Here is a 20,479-nt window from a genome sequence, read left to right on the forward strand (position 1 = left end):
TGCAGGAACGCACACTGCAGGAACGCACACTACAGGAACTCACACTGCAGGAACGCACACTTGAGGAACTCACACTGCAGGAACGCACACTTGAGGAACTCACACTGCAGGAACGCACACTTGAGGAACTCACACTGCAGGAACGCACACTGCAGGAATGCACACTGCAGGAACGCACACTGCAGGAACTCACACTGCAGGAACGCACACTGCAGGAACTCACTGCCCTAAAGCTGAGAGTGACTGCTCACACAGCTGTCAACACCTGCAACCTTGACCATGTTTTATCCCGGCTCTCAGGACAGAGTCAAAGGTGCTCTCCCTAGAGGGCAGCCCTCTAATTCCTCTCTGTCTGGGGGAGCAGGGCTTAAATAGGCCTTGTTAGGGGACTGAGTGCCCAGGTACAACCACTAGAAGACGGGTCAGAGGGACCAAATGTCATCAGTTAGGGAGCAAAGTCCAAAACAGGCAAGGCTGAAACGCGGCAGGAGGGGCGGGAGCTGGTGGTGACGTGAACACTCTTTACACAACGGACAGCAAAACCTTGGGGTAGAGAGGGAGGGAAGGAGGGCAGCCAGGTGCCCAGGACACAGTGCACAGGAGGCACCCACAGACAACTGGGAAAGGCCTCACCCATGCCACCATGGCAGCTGCTGCGTGAGGGTCAGCGGGGGGACAGGCTCAGTCCAGGCTCGGCCTCACCCATGCCACCATGGCAGCTGCTGCGTGAGGGTCAGCGGGGGGACAGGGTCAGTCCAGGCTCGGCCTCACCCATGCCACCATGGCAGCTGCTGCGTGAGGGTCAGCGGGGAGACAGGCTCAGTCCAGGCTCGGCCTCACCCATGCCACCATGGCAGCTGCTGTGTGAGGGTCAGCGGGGAGACAGGGTCAGTCCAGGCACGGCCTCACCCATGCTACCTACTTTTAACCTGGCAGTTCTCAACTGTGGGTCATGACCCATTTGACAAACCTCTATCTCCAGAAATCAGATTCATAAAAGTAGCAAATTTACAGTTAGACAGTAGCAATAAAAATAACTTTATGGCTGGGGGGGGGTCACCAGAACGTGAGGAACTGTATTAAAGGGTCGCAGCGTTAGGAAGGTTGAGAACCACTGCTCTAACCCAAACCAAACCTGGGCATTTTCAGCACCCGCTCCTCCTAGTAACTGGCATCCAATAAGGGTGGCAGCAGCGCCACCTTCCCTGCCCCAGGACTGGGGGCACAGGCAGAAAAGAGCAACAAGGGAACACTCTGAAGGCTGAAGAGGACGCAGGGACCAGAGTCCTCGGGAGTGAGGGAGCCACTGCAGCTGCAGTCTTGCTTCCCTGGGGGTCAAGGGGGTGCCCTCTCCGCCTGCTCTGCAGGGGTTCGAGCTCTGGCGCCCAGCCCCTTGTGCCACACCACTGAGCTCATCCTGGAAGTTCTGAAAGTCATGCCCTGACGAAGGACCCGCAGAAGAGAACGGTTGGTGGACGAAGAGGCAGGGCTGGCTGCCACACTGCGCTAAGTCCTTCCTGGGGCCGTGCCCATCCTGGTGAAGAGGGTGCAGGTGAGTCGGAGACCTGACGCTGGAGTCATCGGATGTGCCTTGTGTTCTTCAGCCTCACGGTCAGGGGGCTCAGTTTGGGGATGCTGGGTTGGACCCAGAGCTCATGAGGGCTGTGTAGAGAGAGAGCTGCCTTCTGCATACTTCCCCCTCTTCCCTTTGGGGGTGGGGTCTCAGTCCACTTCTTGCTGTTGCTCAGGGCAGGAAGAGGGCACAGTCAAGGTCAGAGACCTGAAGCTGGACAGTAGCCTCCTTACTGGAACTGTGTCCCATGCTCTTCAGCTCTGAAGTCAGGGGTCTTGATTCAAGGACATGAAGTTGGGCTCACAGCTCATCAGGGGGGCTATGTGGAAGTGGGGACGCCTTCTGCACACCTTCCTCCTCCTCGGGGCTGGCATCCCCCTCCAGGCTCCTCAATTCCTTCCTCTGCTTGCTGCTGTCACTGGAGCCCTTGACCCTACCGCGCTTCTTCTTCGATTTCTTCCCTCCCAAGGAGGCTATGTCCCCCTTCTTGCCAGACCATCGCTCTGCCAGGCAACCTGAGAAAAGGTGCAGAAGGGTCTCAGGAGCAGTTTGCTGGTGAGCAGCACTGGAGGGGAGCTGCTGGGAGGACAACTAAAGCGGGGTCTCTCACCCATTTCCACATCACTGGGGTCACCGGGCTCACTGCTCCTGAGCCTGCAGCCCTCACCTCACCTCACCTCACCAAGCTCCCTGAGGCAAGATGCCTCTTTCCCACCCTACGCTACTCACTTTCCGGTGGGAGACACTGCCCTGCGCCCCTCCCCTCCCCTCCCCTCCCCACTCACTGGTGTCCTTGCCCTTCAGCACGTGGTTGGCACAGAGGAACTCAGTCAGGTCTTCCTCCTGGTGGTTTCTGTACCAGTCCTCAATCACCTCTTCAAACTCTTCCACCAGCACGTCACACTGCGAAGCAAGCACCCAGGAACTGGCAAAGCGCAGACACCCAACTCTCTCCCGGGCCCCTGGCTACACCATGACCCACGGAGAGATAGGCAGGCAGGTATGACTCGCCTGAGGAAACTGAGGCAAAAGTAAAAAGGTGCCAGAAATGGTGGTGCACACCTTTAACCCCAGTATTCTCAAAGCAGAGGCAGATGCAGGTGTGTTTCTGTGAGTTTGAGCCCAGCCTGTTTTACACAGTGAGTTCCACTATGTAGCCAGGGCTACATAGTGAGAACCTATCTCCAATAGATAGATGGATGGGTAGACGGACGGATGGATGGATGGATGGGAAGGTAGGTAGGTAGGAAGGATAGATAGATAAAGAAATGGCTCTTGGTAGCCTTTCTCAGGGCAGAGCTGGCCCTACCCACCCCACTGAGTGCGGCAGGCTCAAGGTCTTACCTGCTTCTTGAGGTCAGCCACCTCAGCAGAAGTCTCATTCCACAGTTCATAGGGGATGTCCATCACCACCTTGACACCTTTGTGGACCAGGTTGTGCAGCGTCTCAAAGGTCTCTGACATGCCCTGGAAGAGGCGACCAGATACAGGATGCAGTGCCATCTACCTCCCACCATCTTCTCTATGGTGTCTGAGAACCTGGGTCAAAGATGTCCATCTGTCCAGGGCTTCTTGCCCTTGGTCCTGACCTCTCTCCCTCTTTCAGGCTGGCCTTGCACCACCCCCAACTACACAAATCCTGACCTGCCCTCACCGATGAGTGCTCAAAGATCCTGCCCTGCCCTCACTGCTGTATGCTCAAAGCTAGCTACTGTTGCTTTCTTTCCCAGGAAATAAGGTATCCTTGGCTCCACCCCTTCAATGTAGCTGGACACTATCATGCAAACAAAATGGTTTAATTCTGGAAAATAAAGACTTCAAATATTTCCCTATCACCACTGTTTATCCTACAAGCACCAAATAAAAAAAAATTTTTTTTTGGTTATTTTATGTCACAATGTTTGGTTTTCTTTTAATTGCAGTTTGAGGCTGGGAGTGGCAGTTCACACCTTTAATCCCAGAATCCAAGAAACAGAGATAAGAGGCAGATAGATCTCTGTGAGTTCAGAGCCACCCTGGTCTACACAGTAAATTCTAGGCCAGAGAGGGCTATATAGTGAGACCTTGTCTAAAAGTTAAAAAACAAAAACAAAAATAAGTCCCAGCACTTAGGAGACAGCAGCAGGAGTCTGAGGCTAGCCTGGTCTACACAGTGATCTCCAGGCCAGCCAGAGCTACACAGCACTGTGAGATAGCCTTCTGTGCTCTGTGACTGTGTGTCACTGTCATTGGCTGATAGCAAAGCTAATTTGTCCTATAGCAAGGCAGAATAAGGCTAGGTGGGAAAGCCAAACTAAAAATACAGAAAGAAGTATGGAGTTGAGAGAAACAAGCCAGTCACCAGATAAAGCCATGAGCCATGTGGCAAAATATAGATTAATAAAATGGATTAATTTAAGTTGTAAAAGCTAGTTAGTGATAAGCCTGAGCTAAAGGTCAAACACTTTGTAACTAATATAAGCTTCTGTGTGATTATCTGGGATCAGACGGTTGGGACAAAAGAAAAGTTCCGCCTCTGTAGAGAGACTCTGCCTCACAATAAACAAACAGATAAGTCAAAACTGCTGTTTGAGTTTCATAGAAACGACCTGAATTTCATAAAAAGCATTCAGTAAAATCGCAGACTTGGTTTGAAGATAGAATTCCAATGTTCTTAAATGGCTCTACATAAACTCCTGCATGCTGGATACATATGTACATAAAGCAGAAGCTCTCAGCATTTATGACTACAAAATCAAAATATAAACCAACTCTGAAAAACGTTGAAGATGCTGTCCTATAGCACCAAATGCTCAGCCAGCATTTAGCTGTTTTTAGTCTCTGTGCAGGCTGTGGAGACGGAGAGCCACCCTGGATGCTGCTTCCCTTCAGCCCTGTTTTGGGACAGGGCCACTGTGCAGGCCAAACCCTGGGCCCACAGGCACATCCTACTGCATCTGTCTTTATGGGGCACTGGGGATCCAAACTCAGTTCACACTTCACTCACTGAGCCATCTCCCTCGCCTAAGAACTGTCTGATGCCTACACTTATTTGATGTAACTATATACCCAGGTGACATAAAATTTTTTTTTTTTTTGGTAAAAAGGGGTTGCAAGTGTTTTTTTTTTTTTAATTTTTGTTTGTTTTGTTTTTTGAGACAAGCCCTAGTTGTCCTAGAACTTGCTTTGTTGACTAGGCTGGCCTGGAACTCACAGAGATCTGCCTGCCTCTGCCTCTCAAGTGTTGGGATTAAAGGCATTTAACACCACACCTGGCTTTATAAAATTTTTTTATCAGATTCATTCATTTTATTTTGTGTGTGTTTTTCCTGCACCATGTGCATGCCTGGTGCCCACAGAAGTCATGACCCATCATAGTACAGAAGGTTGTGAATTACCACATGGGTGCTGAGACTCTGCAAGAGCAGTAAATATTCTTAACTGGTGAGCCGTCTCCAGTGCCAGCAAGTGTTGTAGCATAAGGAGCCCTCCCCAGTACCCAGGCCCACTCACCACACCATGCTCTTCCTAGCTTATATCTTTCCTTGGCAGGAAAAGCACAGCTGTGGCCTAAAGCATTCCTTATGCCATGAAAAAACTAGACTGGCTTCCCTGCTAGCTTCTGTCCCCAGAGATGATTCACTACCACTCTTCTCCCTTGCTAGAGACAATTCACACACACACACACACACACACACACACACACACACACACACACACACACAGGCTGGGTATAGCTCAGTGGGAAGAGTTTTGGCCTGGCTTGTGCAAAGCACTGACTTAAAATCCCTTACCAGAAAAAAACAAACAGAAACTCTGATTTATGTCCCACCCTGCTTTTCTATGTAAGCAGTAGTACATCACAGGATCTTTGCTCTGTAGTCCCCACACACCTGTCCTGGGATTAGCAGTGTGTACCCCCACACCTGTCCTGGGATTAGCAGTGTGCACCCCTTGCCCAGCTCTAGTTTTTGATTGCACTGTACCACATCAAATGCACAACCCAGTATAAGCCGTGCTCACAGATTAACATAATGTTTCTAAGAGTTTGCTACCAGTATTTTGGTTTTTGTTCTTTGTCGCCTATGTAGTCAAGATCTTCCTGCCTCCTAAATTCCCGGGCAAATGGGTATGGGACACACAGCACTCGGGAAGGAGAGAAGAATTTAAACACTTTTTATAAAAGCGATCATGGATCAACTGACGGCTTGAAACAATGTGGGTCTCAGAGGCTCTGCCTGATGTCCTCGGACAGAAGGGAACTTAGGAGGAAAATGTGGGTGGCGGGTACAGAAGACACAAGACAAATAAGAACCTACTGGCTCCTTCTCCAGAGAAAAGCACCAGTGTACACAGGCGCCCAGCAGGGGCCTGAGGGGGTGGATCTGGGTGGCTCACAGGAGGAACTCACAATCATTGATTTTTTTAATTGTTTAAGACAGGATTTGATGTAACCCAGGCCAGACTCAATCCCACTGAAGCTAGCCTTGAACTCCTGACTTCTGCTCCTCCTGCCTCCACCTGGGAAGTTCATTAGTTCTTCCCAGTTCATTAGTCTGTCTTCTGCCATCTCCCTGGCACACTGCTGTGGGAACCCTGCTGAGCTGCCAGCCCGGGGCATTTCTGACTGTTTCTGCCATGGAGGTGGAACCCGGGGCAAGCCCAGACCATCATAAACACAGCTTCTGCCAATGCAGTCAGTGCTCAGCAAGAAATACAAACGGCTATCCAAGAATGCGCAAGAGGAAAGAAGGAGGGTTCCCAGGCATGACCTACCAATCACCCACATACGCCAGCAGACACACTGAGATTCACGAGGGCCGGGCCCAGAGGAAGGAGGCACAAGCACAAAGCCAACCTTGGCAAACCGGTTGCTGCCAGTCCTCTCCTTGTGCAGGCTGTAGTCCAGAAGCCTCTTGCAAATGGTCTCAGTGACTTCAATTAACCGTAAGTCCCTGCCGAGACAGCAGCAGAGAGGAGCTAAGTTCTCCCAGCAACCCTACGGAGCAGCAGTCCGTCCCTCCAGCCCTGCTGCCCAACGCCTGCACATCTCACCAAAGGGAAGGCAGAGCTGGAAGGAAGACAGATCATCTGGCCTGGGGGCTCTGAAATGCTGGAACACAGACCAGAGAGACAAGGCTTTAACAGATCTAAGGGAAGGATCTGTAGGGGGTGGGAAGGGCATATTTATAGCCGCTGGATCAAAGCCAGTGCCTCGCACAGACCAGGCAAGAGCTCTACAACTGTCTTAGCCCAAACCAATCTATTTGTTTTTACTTTAAAAGTGTGTTCGTGTATGTACACACACATCCACCTGTGTGCAGGTACTGGCTGAGCTCAGGAGGCACTGCAAGTCCTGGTGAGCTGCCTGACACAGGGACTGGGCACTGAATCCGGGTCCTCTAGAAGAGCAGCAAGTACTCTGAGCTGCTAAGCCATCCTTCCACCTCCCACTTTTTTTAAAAAAAAAAAACTATTTATCCTCTAAGTTGTTTTAAAAACTCTAAAAACACATGAAAATTAAAAGTTCAATTAGAATATGGGCAAAAGATGGGAAAAATTTCCCCAAAGAAGATATACAGGAGGCAAATAAATAAGATCTTCTGTCTCTCTACAAGATGCTCAGCATTTTCCTGAGAGAACACAAATATCAACATGACATCATTGCACATCTACCTGGATGTCTAAAATAAAAGCCAGTTGACTATGCCAAATGCTGGAGAAGACAGAGAAACTGCATCACTCAGATGTTGCTAGTGGCGGTATACAACAGCCCACCCACTGCAGAAAACATTTTGGTATTTTTTCTAAAAACCTGAACATACCACTCCCATGAAAGCAGAAATACTAAGCCTTGCATTTACACAAATAAATTATGCACAGGCATTTATGCCAGCATCATTCAGAACAGTTGCAGATTGGAAATGCCTGTGTTCCCACTAGGAGGGCATTCACACTTTGTGCAGGAGCCATACTAATCTTCTCTGTATCATCCCAATTTTAATGTATGTGCTGCCAGAATGGGCATGACATTCATACTTTGCAATCTTACTCATCAATAAAAACCAGCAAAGCACTGCCATATTCAACAGGCAATAAAACTACACTCTGTCATTCAATTTGTAGACTAGTCTTGATATAATAAGCATATCACCATAGAACCTTCATCTGGAGATGGATGGAGATAGAGACAGAGACCCACACTGGAGCACCGGACTGAGCTCTCAATGTCCCAATGAGGAGCAGAAGGAGGGAGAATATGAGCAAAGAAGTCAGGACCACAAGGGGTGCACCCACCCACGGAGACAGTGGGGCTGATCTATTGGGAGCTCACCAAGGCCAGCTGGACTGTGANAACAAGACCAAATCCAAAACAAAAAAAACCCTGTGGCTCTGGGAACCAAATCTAGGAGGTCATGCATGGCAGATAAGTGTCTGATAATTCCAATTTTTTCCTGTAAAGCAAAATATATCTATTGTTTTTTAAACAGTACTTTTAATTTGTTACTATTAGGAAAGATATCATGAACAGATCTTTCCTAGTGCTCCCTGGAAACAGCTTATTAATCACTTTCTTCTTATGTGGTATATGTGTATACTTGTTTATGTGTGTGCATGTATGTGCAGGTACATGTGTACACACACACACATGCAGAGGTCAGAGGTCAACATCAGGTATCTTCTTTGATCACTTTCCATTTTTTGAGACAGGGTCTCTCTGAACCTGCAGCTCACCTTCTGGGCTAGACTTAGGCATGGAACAAGCCGCAGGACCCCCCCTGGCCAGCCCTTCCGTCAGGGGATCAGAAGTGAGTACCACTCTGCCTGGCTTTTTACATAGGTGCTGGGAACCAAACCAAATCCTCATGCTTGCACAACAAGCGCTTTCCCAACAGCCACCCCCAACTCCTCCTATTAACCACTGCTTGCTTTCTGTGTTTTGGTGACAAGATCTCACTATGTAGACCTGGCTGGCCTGGAACTCACCATGCAGACCAGGGTGGTGCTGAACTCAGAGCCAACTGCCTCTGCCTCCCAGATGCTGGGATTAAAGGGGTGCACCACTGCACGCAGTAAACCATTTCTTTCAAGTCATTTGTCTGCACCTCTCGGGTCATGACTTCATCGTCTTTTCTGGGATCTGGCAGCCCTGTCTATACTGATCATGGCAAAGCTTACCCATCTGCTTTAAAAAAAAAAACCCAACATGGAACAGATGAAGCAAACAATGATCAAGAGTCTAGATATCAATATGAGCACCAATCACAGTATAATAAATCACCACGTGTTGTTTGGGCTCACTGAAACATAACTCTGGACGCAGGTTTGCCCCACCAACTGTACTCACCGCGCCCCTGCCCCTTTCAGCACATTTTTTTTCTCCAAATGTCCTCAAGGCATTGTGTTTCCGGCATGGTTGGCAGGGGAGGAGAACACAATAAAACAGGCATGTCCAGAGCCTTATCCCCTGGCTGATTCTGGACCCTGTGCCTAGAACACAGCTGGAAAATGAACTATTTCCAGCAGAAGCTATCAGTGCTTATTCCATGGCAAAAGAATGCCTGCAGTGGAAAACGGAAGCCGGGAGTCCAGTCATGACTGGCTTGCCCATGTGAGGTGCTCAGCGGGACCCCTCTGACTGCTTCAGCTCCTCTAGTTTCTGCTGGATGTTGGTGAGAGCTTGATCTGACTTGATCTCTGTCGCTGTTCCTTTACTTGGAAGCCTCGCTTGAGGGACACTGGTCTGGAGGGACTTCTGATGGAGAACTCTAGCTGGCTGCTTCCCTGGGCTTCCCCAGCTCATTTCTTCCGGATGCTTAGACAGATGATTTAATGTTGTTGGTCCATCCTTCCTTCCTTCCCATCCATCCATCCATCCATCCATCCATCCATCCACTATTTATTCTTTTACTTTGGTTTGCTGTGTACTTAATAATTCACTTATTCAGAACTGAAAATATGGCCAGGCAGTGGTGGCACAGGCCTTTGATTCCAGCACTTGGGAGGCAGAGAGGCAGGTGGATCCCTAAATTTGCAGCCAGCATGCAGCATGGTCTACAGAGTAAGTTCCAGGATAGTCAGGGCTACATAGAGAAACCCTGCCTAAAGAAAAAAGAAGAAGAAAAAAAGAAAAAGTCTTACCACTTAACTAATGGTTTGTAATCAAGATAAATCTCTATAGGCATTCTCAGAGGCTAACCTTAATCTAGATAATCCCTTGTGGACATGCCCAGAGGCCCATCCCCCAGAGTCTATCAAATTGGGAATTAATACTAACCATTGTGCCCGAGTAGGGCAGGAATTTAAACTTGTCTCAGGCCTGCCTCGGCCTCCCAGCAATTGTGATGTCTGGTTTGAGATACCATGCCCAGCACATATCTTTTTTTGTTTGCCCAGGTTTCTGTTTTGTTGCTGTGTAGCTCTGGGCAGCCTGGAACTCCCAGGGTAGAACAAGGAGGAGGCCTCAAAACTGCAATAATCTTCGGCCTCCACCTCCTCCCAAGTGCAAGGACTATGGGATGCCTAGATATGCATCATTTTAATAGCAAAACGTGTCTTTCTTTTTTTTTAAGATTTATTTATTTATTATGTATACAACATTCTGCCTGCATATATGCAAGCTACCATATGGTTGGGTTGCTGGGAATTGAACTCAGGACCTCTGAAAGAGCAGCCAGTGCTCTTAACCTCTGAGCCATCTCTCCAGCCCCACGTGTCTACTTTTAAGTTAAAAAATTTGTTTTATAATTTAGGCTCAGCTGTCAGGAGCACTGGCTGCCCGTCCAGAGGGCCCAGGTTCAATTCCCAGCACCCACATGGCAGCGCATAACTGTCTGTAATTCCAGTTCCAAAAGACCCAACAAACTCACACAGACATACATGTAGGTAAACACCAATGCAAATAAAAATAAATAAATATTTAAAAAAAATTTAGGCTCTATCACCAGGTAGAGGTGGCCCATGTCTTTAAACTGTGAGTTCAAGGCCAACCTGGTCTTACAGTGAATTCCAGACAGCAAGGGCTACAAAGGGAAACCCTGCCCCCAGCCCATTAATTAATTAATTAATTAAAAAATCCTCTAATAATCCTATGCTAGTAATTTTTGTTTGTTTTGTCTTTTGAGACAGGGTTTCTCTGTGTAGCCCTGGCTGTCCTGGAACTCACCTATTCACCAGGCTGGTCTGAACTCAGAAATCTGCCTGCCTCTGCCTCCTAGGCACTAGGGCTAATGACATGAACCACCACCATCCAGCAATATTTCTTATGAATTACACTGGTCATGAGGTCTTGTAACTTCAGGAACTAACCAGGGACTCGCCTGGTCATGGTCGCTTTTCTAGATGAGGACTCTGAGGCACAGAAAGAGGATTTATGAAGATCATTTGGCCTTTACTGGCAGAATCAGTGGACAAACTTGAGTCTATTACTATGAACAAAATCTTTGTTGTAGGTTTGCCTGGATGGAAGGAAAACAAGAAGTATAACACTCAGCCCTTATTTCCCAACCCCACCACATAAAACCCAAACTGAAGCAGGCCAAACACCAGGTCCCCATTCACTTACGACTTGGTGTACTTGACTCCTGAGGCCTTCCGGTCCAGAATGCCGTAGCCTGTGTCAATCACTTCCTTGGTCTTCCCAGTTTCTTCAAAAGCTGACTTCAGCTCTACTGCAACATACTTGCACACTGGAGAAAGAAAACATGGGGAGCCCACTGAGTACACACAACTTCTGGAGGCCAGCACCCAGGAGCCTGGGCCAAACCAATATTCGCTCTGGAAATGAGGCCCAGACCACAAATGAAATTCATTACTGCACGCCCATTCCCAGCCTTTACCTATATACCTCAGCTCCCAACACCTTATAATAAATAAATAAATAAACAAACAAATAAATAAAGCACAATGGCTGATATTTCTAATCGGAACTATTTGGGCACCTGAGGAGGAGGATTGTAAATTTAAGACCAGCCTGGGTAACACAGGCAACAAGGAAAAAATTCAAAACATAGCCAGGCATGGTAGCACACACCTTTAATGCCAGTAATCAGGAAAAAGAGGCAGGAGGATTTCTGTGAGTTCAAGAACAGCCTTCAAATCACAATAAATTCCAGGACAGCCAGGGCTACACGGTAAGACTTATGTCTCAAAAGGTAAAAAATTAGTGGGGTTGGAGAGATGGCGCCATGGTTAAGACCACTTGCTGCTCTTGCAGAGAACCTGGGTTCCGTTTCCAGCACCCACATGGCAGCTCATAACTATCTTGTCACATGGAATTCTTGTTCCATGCACACTTTCCTCTGAGTTCTACAGACAATGTCCCCTACAGACACACCTTCCCCTACACACACATTGTCCCCTACAGACACACCTTCCCCTACACACACATTGTCCCCTACAGGCACACTGTCCTCTACAGGCACACTGTCCTCTACAGGCACACTGTCCCCTACAGGCACACTGTCCCCTGAGCTCTACAGGCACACTGTCCTCTACAGGCACACTGTCCTCTACAGACACACTGTCCCCTGAGCTCTACAGCACACTGTCCTCTACAGACACACTGTCCTCTACAGGCACACTGTCCCCTGAGCTCTACAGGCACACAGTCCTCTACAGGCACACTGTCCTCTGAGCTCTACAGCACACTGGTATCTGCCCCTGTTCACCCCTTCCGTTTCCCAACAAATAAATGTAAACAAAACTTTAAGATAAAATATTCATGCTCATCACGCTGAGAGAATAGAATGAAAAATTTTATTCCTCTCACATTCAACAGCTGTTAATGATCTGCCCTGCAGTATCTAATATTTAATAATCTATCTCAACAGTTATACATAATGAACAATTATACATCAGCACATACTTACTGTGAGCATGAACTTCTGTACAACCATGAAACAATTGGTACTTGGGAAATTAATGGAAATCTTCTTGATTTCATGTGTCCCCCAACCGCTTCTCTCCAACGGCAGAGTACTAGGCTCCAGAGAGGCCTATGCTTGTGTGCAGGTACTCTCTTATTCCTACCCTGCCCAAGCAACTGCTGTGTGCTGAGCACTGGGGACAGGGACAGGAGAACAAGGTTCCCCCTTTCTATGCTCACTATGAAAGAGCAGAGGGTGTTAACAATTAACCAGACAGCCACCACCCTCAGCGTCCACCACCTTCAGGGTGTGCCGCACCCCAGCCCTGGAAAGGGTTCAATGCCCTCTCGAGGCTCCTTTGACCCATTCTCCTGACACTCCATTAAGTCTGCTCCCCAGAGAAGTCCAGAACTAGTCTCCCGTGCTCCTGCCATCACCAGGCCTCTCAGGGAGCCGGCTATGATCCCTGTAAGACCCAGCTGAGACACACCGGGGTCTTTAAGGGCGGGCGTTGCTGATGGAGTTCAGTGGGATTTTCTGGATGGAATTTTGTTTGCAGGCTGTGTCACCTGCACTGTTTCATCAGTGAGAGTGGAGTCACACACACACATACACACACACACACACACACAAAAAAAAAAAAAAAAAAAGAGGAAGATGATGATGACACTACCCCCGAAGGCTTGTTTACTGTAATTTCCTGTAACAAGCACATTAATTGATGCTTGGAGAACTTGGAACACAAAAATCCCAATTATAAGTTGGTGATCTCAGCGTCTCCGGTGTACCAAGGTTCTCACCTCTCTGCCTCTGAATCTCCATCCTGGACCATCTGGGCTCCCTCCCCATCCTCCTCTGCACCTCCCTGCAAACTCATCGTTGTTATGGCTCCTTTGCCCGGTTCGCCCACAGCCTCGGCATGTGGTACTCCAGAAGCGGGGAAAATGAAGGTGTCAAACATCCTTTCTCTTATCCCATCAGGTACACCTGCTTTCCCAATCTTCCAAATGTCAGTTCTTCAAGACCACCCCAGGGGGGAAGAACCCTCTCAGAGCCGACCTGGGGGAGACTCATGGCACAGACCCCAGACCCTTGTGGACAGCCGCCCACTTTTTCTGGGCAGGTTCTCCTTCTTCTGTGCTGAGGCCTGTTCCACTCACTCAGACTACCAAGCCCGAAGGCAGGCTCTGTGAGCCAGGTAACAGTCAGCAATTAATAACAGAGATGCAACAATAATAAACACAAGTAAAACAGTATTAAGAGGAGCCTAAGGGCCAACGTTTGCCAAACCACTCCAAGCCTCAAAAATCCTTTGTAATTTACTCTTCACTGATCACGGAATGAGTTCAGGCTTGATGATTGCTAAGATCCTCGCCAACTCTATGCTTCTGAGTTTATAAGGGAAAATAAATGAGCTTGTGAATAAGAAAAAAGGAAGCAACCCCCAGGACTAGCGGGAAGCAGGCAAAAGCATCCTGGCAAAGGCAAGAACCCCCACTTTTTACCCCCCAAGACAGGGTTTCTCTGTGTAGCCCTGGCTGTCCTGGAACTCACTCAGTAGACCAGGCTGGCCTTGAACTCACAGATCTGGAGGTCCGCCTGTCTCTCTGCCTCCCAAGCTCTGGGATTAAAGGTGTGAGCCACCACAGCCTGGCCAGGCAAGACTCTTTAACAGGTACCCTTCCAGTGGGGTCTGAAGAGTCTCTAGAGAGTCTACTTAAAAACAAAAATTCTGCCAAATGCCTTTAATCCCAGCAGTCAGGAGACAGAGGCAAGAGGATCTCTATGAGTTTGAGGCCAGCCTGGTCTACAAAGAGAATTCCTGGACAGCCAAGGCTACACAGCTACACAGCTACCTTGCAAAACTAAAAAAACAAAAACAACAAAACCAACTCCTGTGTATATATAGACTCACCTAAAAACAAACCAAAAACATACTGTGTATTTATAGTGTGCGTGTGGATTACACGGAGGCCAGAGGCTTTCTAATACTGGTATTTGCCTTACTGTTTTTCAGACAAGGTTTCTCACTTGAATCTGAAGCGTGCTGGTCTGGCTAAACGGGCTGGCGAGCAAGTCTCCAGGGTCCGCCTGTGCATGTTGTGGGCAGAGGAACATTGCCGCACCTGGTTTTTCACATTTGTCCCGGGGATCTGAACTCAGGTTCTCGGGCACCTGTGCCAATCATTTTACCCACTGAACCATGTCCCCTGCCCCCATCCTCACTTCTAACCGCTCAAATGAAGGGATTATACACCTCAAACCAAGCGCCCCACTTCCCAGTGCTTAGGGAACATCTGGCCCGGGGCAGATCTGCCTTGGTGCAGGCTTTGAAAGAACATGAAGCGGATTTCCAGAATAATTGGGAGATGTGTGGAGCTAGGATGAAGAAAGGAAGGGGATGACTGTAAAAGTTTGCGAGGAAACCTGAAAAACGAAGCGCAGGAGACAAGGGAGGTCTCAGACCCCAAACAGCTCTCGAAGCGCCTGCCCCCACTCCAGACTCCAGGGTTCCCTGTCCTCCCAGTGTATAAAACCTTCCTCCTTCCTAATCTCTCCTGGGCTCTATGTTTCCCCAAAGTGACCTCTTGATCCTCTGAGCCTCCTCTCTCCACACAGATAAGCATACGTATTCCAAAATATTTTTTGTTTGTTTGTCAATAAATATTTGCAACCAAGTCCCTGTCCTCAAAAAGCAAAAACCATTCACACATCAGGTTGCAGTGAAGGCACATGGGACTATTTCAGGTTCCTTTTCTGAATCATATGGACCTTTTCAGTTCCTCAAACTCGCCCTTTGGCTTCTCGGTCTGCAGGGCCTCTTCATTTGCCTCAGTTTCTGTGGTTTAACGCGGAATGGGTTTTCTGTACTTTCCTTTTCCTGACCAACTCTTAATTTCGCAGCAGGCTTCCTATGAGAAGCCTTCCCTCCACCCCCACCTCCAGGCTAGACAAGCAGCTACGCCTCGGACGTCTAGCTTATCCGAGAGTGCCAGCACCAAGCAGTGCCAAGCACGCAGCAGGGTCAGGGAGACCCCGGAGCGAGACCCTGCCCCACAGGCCCCGCCCCATCCCGCCCCTCGGCCTGGGTACGCCCGCGGCCCCGCCCCCTCACCTTCGCATTTACTGGGCAATCGTACCCAGTCGGTCTCCTCCGCCCGGGCGCGGCCCGGGCCCAGCTTCGGGGCAGGCAGGAGCAGCAAGGACAGCAGCAGCAAGGGGAGCAGGAGGCAGCGGGGCGCGAGCTCAGACATGGACTCCATGGCCCAGCCGGACCCAGAGCGGAGCGGACCCGGCAGCGTTTCCTCCTGCAGCGCTCGCGGAGCAGCTTCCCCCGGCCGCTTCCGGGACTGCACACGTGCCTCCGTGTAACCACGGCAACAGCGAGCCCCGGCCCGCCCCCTCTCTCGCGACCGAGGCCCGCGGGCGACGCAGCCAGTGGGTTCGTTGGCGTTTGCTTTTTAGCGAATAGGAAAAACGACCTTTTTTTCCACCTCGGCCAATCAGAGAGTGGATGGTGGCTGTGGCGACCTATTGCGAGCTCCCCGCTTTCTAACGGAGGCTTGGAGAGGCTGGAGCATCCCATCCTCCAGAGTAGATGAACCGGGTTTGGCTCTGTAGGCCTGTATAACAAGGAGCGGAATATCTTTCATAGTTTTTTGGTTTTTTTTTTTTTTGGAGGGGGGTGTTGTTTGTTTTGCGAGACAGGGTTTCTCTGTTGCATATAGCCTTGGCTGCCCTGGAACTTCACTCTGTAGACCTGGCTGGCCTCAAATTCTTAGCTCCACCTGCCTCTGGCGTGCGCCTCCACACCGGGCCTCATGCTTTTCTACTTGAAGGTATAAAAAGTATTTTTAAAATCTATTTTGCGTTAGGGAACAACTAAAATCAGTTGCTTACTTCTATCATGTTGGGCGTGGGCATCAAACTCTTGCCCTTAGACTCGATGGGTACCACTTTTACCTGTTAAGGCAATTCGTCAACCCTCTTAATTCATGGTTTTCTTTGCAAACCTTCACTAAACACCCGCTCTTAAATGTTATTGCAGTCACTCTCTCTAACGCGTACTTAGGAACTCATAACAGCCCTGATACACACTAACCTTGTATTTGTCCGTAAGCAAACTAGAATTAGTGACTTCTTCGACCAGAATCTATTTGTTTGATGGCAGAGTGATCCTCCTGTTATCTTCCTCCTCCAGAGGTTAACGTTCTCACCACACAATCACAAATCCTCGGAGCCCACTAGCAGTTCCAGTGTCGTCTGGAGACAGGATCCCCAGAACTCGCTGACGAGCCTGACTAGTCATTATCTGTGAGCTCTAGATTTAGTTAAGAATTCAGAGTTCAACTGAGAGACCCTGTCTCATTATAGATAGTAGAATTGATTAAGAAAGAGCCTTAGGGCTGGGTAGGTAGCAGGATTGCTTTTAATCTAAGCACTCAGGGCTGGAGAGATGGCTCAGAGGTTAAGAGCACTGCCTGCTCTTCCAGAGATCTTGAGTTCGATTCCCAGCAATCACATTGTGGCTCACAGCCATCTGTGATGCGATATGGAGCCCACTTCTGCTGTGCAGGCACACATGCAGGCAGAATACTGTATACATAAGTTAATAAAATTTTTAAAAATCCCAGCACGCAGGAGGCAAAGGCAAGAGTATCTCTCTCTATGAGTTTGAGGCCAGCCTGGGCTATGCAGTAAGATTCTTTAAAAACAAAACAAAACAAAAATGTATATTGGTGTTTTGCCTACATGTGTGTCTGTGAAGATGCCAGATCCCCTGGAACCGTAGTTACAGACAGCTGTGAACTGCCATGTGGGTGCTGGGAATTGAACCTGCAGTCTTCTGGAAGAGCAACCAGTGCTCTTAACCTCTGAACCCTCTCTCCAGCACCCAAGACTCTATCTTGAAGAAGCAGAAGTGGAAGGAAAGAAAGAGAGAAAGAAAGAACGAAAGAAAGAAAGAAAAGAATAAAGAAAGAAAGAAAGAAAGAAAGAAAGAAAGAAAGAAAGAAAGAAAGAGAAAACAGAAAGGGAAAGGGAAAGAAAGAAAGACTCAAGGAATGAGGAGCTGGTCTCCCAGAAGCCCGTGCTGGGTACCCAACAGCCACATTAGGTGTCCCACAGCCATTTCTAACAGCTCTGCCCCTGGCATCCGTGGGCATGGGCAAACACACACACTCACACACTCACTCACACACACAGTACATGTGATTGGAAATAAAGCCTTCTCCTCTGTGGGAACCTTATTCTCTGTCCATGCAGGAACTCTCTTTAGGAACAAGGAAAAATCAACAAAACCAAACCTTTTTACTACCTGGCCCCAGCTGATGCTGAGTTAATATTTTTCAAATGAATAATGACCTTTAATTAATAGCGTGTAGGTTTGCAATTACCATCTTATGCGCTAGCACTGGATGTGATCCTGATGCCCGGGAATCCTGGCTCTGCACTCTTCCCTCAAGTCTGCACAAGCATTACCTCCCTGGCTCTCTGGCTCCACTTTGCCCTCTCAGAGAGGCTGAGCCAGGGTAAGGAAACGGAGAGATTGATAGTCGGGGAAGGAGAGTCCCAGCAACCCTTCCCCAGTCCCCAGACCCACCAGGCAATTGCTAGGTTCCCACTCTTCTTCCATGGAGCCTTCCCAGATCTCCGCTTCCTCTTTATCGGGCACACTATCTCTGGCAGGCGCACAAATGAATGGCTGTGCAGTGTGTTAGTGTCTCTAACCCTTCTGTATTGTGCCCGATCATACACACTGGGGCATACCCTCGCCTCCTTCCCTGTCTCACCAGAGAGACACAGTCCTTTTCCTCCCAAAGCCTCAGGCTGACAAGGGAGGCAGAGCCCAGTCCCAGATAATCTTGTTCACAGGAAGAGGCAGACCACATACAGGGGAAAAAATTCTGCAGCTTGAGAAAGGGGGGCGGGGGGGGGGACAGGAGCTGCGGGCAAAGCTGGCCTCCTCGCAGCCTGGGCTTTGTACCCCTGCCCCAGGTGGCAGAAGGGTCCAGCATCACCATCTTGGCCTCAGCAAAGAGCCTCAGAGGGTTGGATCAGATCAAACCTTCAAGTCTCCCATTACTACGTCCGGATTCGGTGGGTGGGAGGCAGGGACTTGAGTGGGCGTGGTGGCAGTAGGAGCTGGTCCGCCAGCACACAGAGGCGGCCGCAGGTCAGAAGCACGTCCAGCAGAAGCAGCTTGAAGAGAAGCAGTCGCAGAGCGCTCAGCCGCAGTACCTGACCCGGTGTCCCTGTGGAAGAAAGGGTGGGAGGAGTCCCCAGCAGCCCTAGACCTCCCAAAGGACAGGGAGGGCCTGTCCTCTGTTGGCCAGTCTCCATCTGTCTCCTCCTCCAAGGAGATTCCTTCCTAGTGTCTAACCTAAGTTTCTACTGGTAATGACACGTACCTCCTACTTTCCCCTCACTGGGTTTCATTTGCCAAGAGAAGCCAGCATTCAGGAAAGAGCATGTAATGCAAAGAGTAAATGGCTCAGAACATCTGGGCGAGAAACAGACTTTGGGATTACTAGCTCAGCGCTGCTCTCGCCACCTCAGGTAGTTAAACAATGCACAGGCTCTCAAACTGGGACCGCCTGCCACCCCCTACCCAAGAAGCCATCGGGCTCCACACATTGGCTCTGTGCAGCTCCCCTGGGGTCCAGGAATTAGGATAGGATCTGAAAACCCCACCTTATCCCAGGTTTGAAGCCCAGATGAGCCTTTGGCAAAGCAGTCCCTTAACTGGAAACTTCTCAGTCTCCCAACTGCAACTTCATGGGACACATGGTCAAATTAGAGTAGACTGCCACCCCCAGGTACCAGTCAGTCCTCAAACCGTTGTTCCCAGGCACCATCCCTTCCCCACCCACTGACAACTCACCCCTGAGAGGTTCCTGAAAGCAGGTCCTGCCTGTGGATGCTTCCGCTGTGAGCCAAGAAAAAGGAAGTGAGTACGATGTGGTGGGTGGCACCTCATAGTCCCAGACCTGTGACTGGCCCCGGCCAGCTTGCAGGGCAGAGGGACATATTGGCAAGCCCCAAGGAGTCAGCTCTCCTTCCCTCCCTGCCTGAGAGTTCTGTCCCCAAGAGGCCCCTCAGTCCCTTCCCCCAGGGAGCCCATTCTCTTCCAGCTTTTGCTGGAAGGCAGGGCATATTTTAGGGAAGCAGTCCTCTTTGGGAGGTGATAAAACCGAGGTGCTCAAATGGCTCGATGGACAGTGCTCGCAACACAAACACAGGACCCCAGTTCAATTCCTGTGCTAGAAAACAGACAAACAGAATAACCCAGGGCTGGGGAGACGGGGACGGGTAGACCCTTGGGGCTCACTAGCTAGCCAGCAAGGTCTGTGGGCTTAGGAGATGGGTTAGTTGGCAAAGTGCTTTCTTGAGTTGGAACCCAGCACCCTCGTTAAAAAGCTGAGAGCGCCAGGCAGTGGTGGCGCACACCTTTAATCCCAGCATTTGGGAGGCAGAGGCAGGTGGATCTCTGTGAGTTCAAGGCCAGCCTGGTCAATAAAGTGAGTTCCAGGACAGCTAGGGCTACACAAAGAAGTCCTGTCTCAAAAAAAACAAAACAAAAGAAATCCAAAAAGCAACAACAAACAAACAAAATAATAGTGCATATTGCTTTTCCGGAAGACCAGAGTTCGGTTCCCACCCTTGTTTGTCATGAGGCTGCGAACTGCCTGTCACTCCAGCTCCAGAGGAATCCAATTATTGTCAAGGACTCAGATGCACGTGCACACTTCAACACAATAATCTTTAAAAAATTTAAAACGAAGCACTTAGGACAGTGCTTGGCATAATAGACTTGGTAAGGGATAAGGGTTTGCTTATTTATTTATTTATTTTCATGACAGGGTTTCTCTGTATAGCCCTGCCTGTCCTAGAACACACTCTGTAGGGCTGGAGAGATGGCTCAGTGGTTAAGAGTGCCGTCTGCTCTTCTAAAGGTCCTGAGTTCAATTCCCAGCAACCACATGGTGGCTCCAAACCATCTCTAATGAGATCTGGCGCCCTCCTCTGGCGTTTGGGTATATATGGAGGCAGAAAGTTG

At 49.3% G+C, this 20,479-nt stretch overlaps 2 protein-coding genes, 1 long non-coding RNA gene and 1 other non-coding gene across 8 annotated transcripts in view; 1 reads left to right on the top strand and 3 right to left on the bottom strand.

Moving 5' to 3' along the window:
• Positions 1-1,014: 1,014 nt before the first annotated feature.
• Cnpy3 (canopy FGF signaling regulator 3) lies at positions 1,015-15,795 on the bottom strand. Of its 5 annotated transcripts, XM_050122721.1 has the most exons (7): positions 15,536-15,795; positions 11,118-11,241; positions 6,593-6,665; positions 6,411-6,539; positions 2,918-3,040; positions 2,359-2,476; positions 1,015-2,088 (listed from the first exon to the last, which is right to left on the bottom strand). In XM_050122721.1, the coding sequence occupies exons 1-7, from the start codon at positions 15,681-15,683 to the stop codon at positions 1,874-1,876; spliced, it is 930 nt and encodes a 309-aa protein (XP_049978678.1). In that variant the 5' UTR covers positions 15,684-15,795; the 3' UTR covers positions 1,015-1,873. The 5 variants fall into 5 exon arrangements, with proteins under 5 accessions (XP_049978678.1, XP_049978674.1, XP_049978675.1 ...); XM_050122717.1 differs by lacking the exon at positions 6,593-6,665 and having other exon boundaries at positions 6,411-6,507; positions 15,536-15,786; XM_050122718.1 differs by lacking the exons at positions 6,593-6,665; positions 15,536-15,795 and adding an exon at positions 12,424-12,446 and having other exon boundaries at positions 6,411-6,507.
• Positions 2,022-5,485, top strand: LOC126488899 (uncharacterized). Its single transcript, XR_007588806.1, has 3 exons — positions 2,022-2,128; positions 2,468-2,573; positions 3,180-5,485. It is a non-coding gene; the product is annotated as an uncharacterized lncRNA (long non-coding RNA).
• On the bottom strand, positions 7,473-7,580 carry LOC126488971 (U6 spliceosomal RNA). Its single transcript, XR_007588834.1, has one exon. It is a non-coding gene; the product is annotated as a U6 spliceosomal RNA (small nuclear RNA).
• Positions 15,796-15,944: 149 nt separating the features above from the next.
• The window catches only part of Ptcra (pre T cell antigen receptor alpha), a 9,578-nt gene continuing 5,043 nt past the window's right edge, over positions 15,945-20,479 (bottom strand). Inside the window, exons 3-4 of the mRNA XM_050122722.1 lie at positions 19,304-19,348; positions 15,945-18,674 (exon numbers count right to left, since the gene is read on the bottom strand). Of these exons, the coding sequence (XP_049978679.1) occupies positions 18,505-18,674; positions 19,304-19,348 (215 nt within the window). The 3' untranslated portion in view covers positions 15,945-18,504. The remainder of the gene's footprint in view (positions 18,675-19,303; positions 19,349-20,479) is intronic.

The sequence above is a fragment of the Alexandromys fortis genome, unplaced genomic scaffold (genome assembly GCF_014885135.2).
Source record: "Alexandromys fortis isolate MF-2015 unplaced genomic scaffold, M_Fortis_MF-2015_v1.1 scaffold_212, whole genome shotgun sequence".
In the NCBI taxonomy this organism is placed as follows: Eukaryota; Metazoa; Chordata; class Mammalia; order Rodentia; family Cricetidae; genus Alexandromys; species Alexandromys fortis.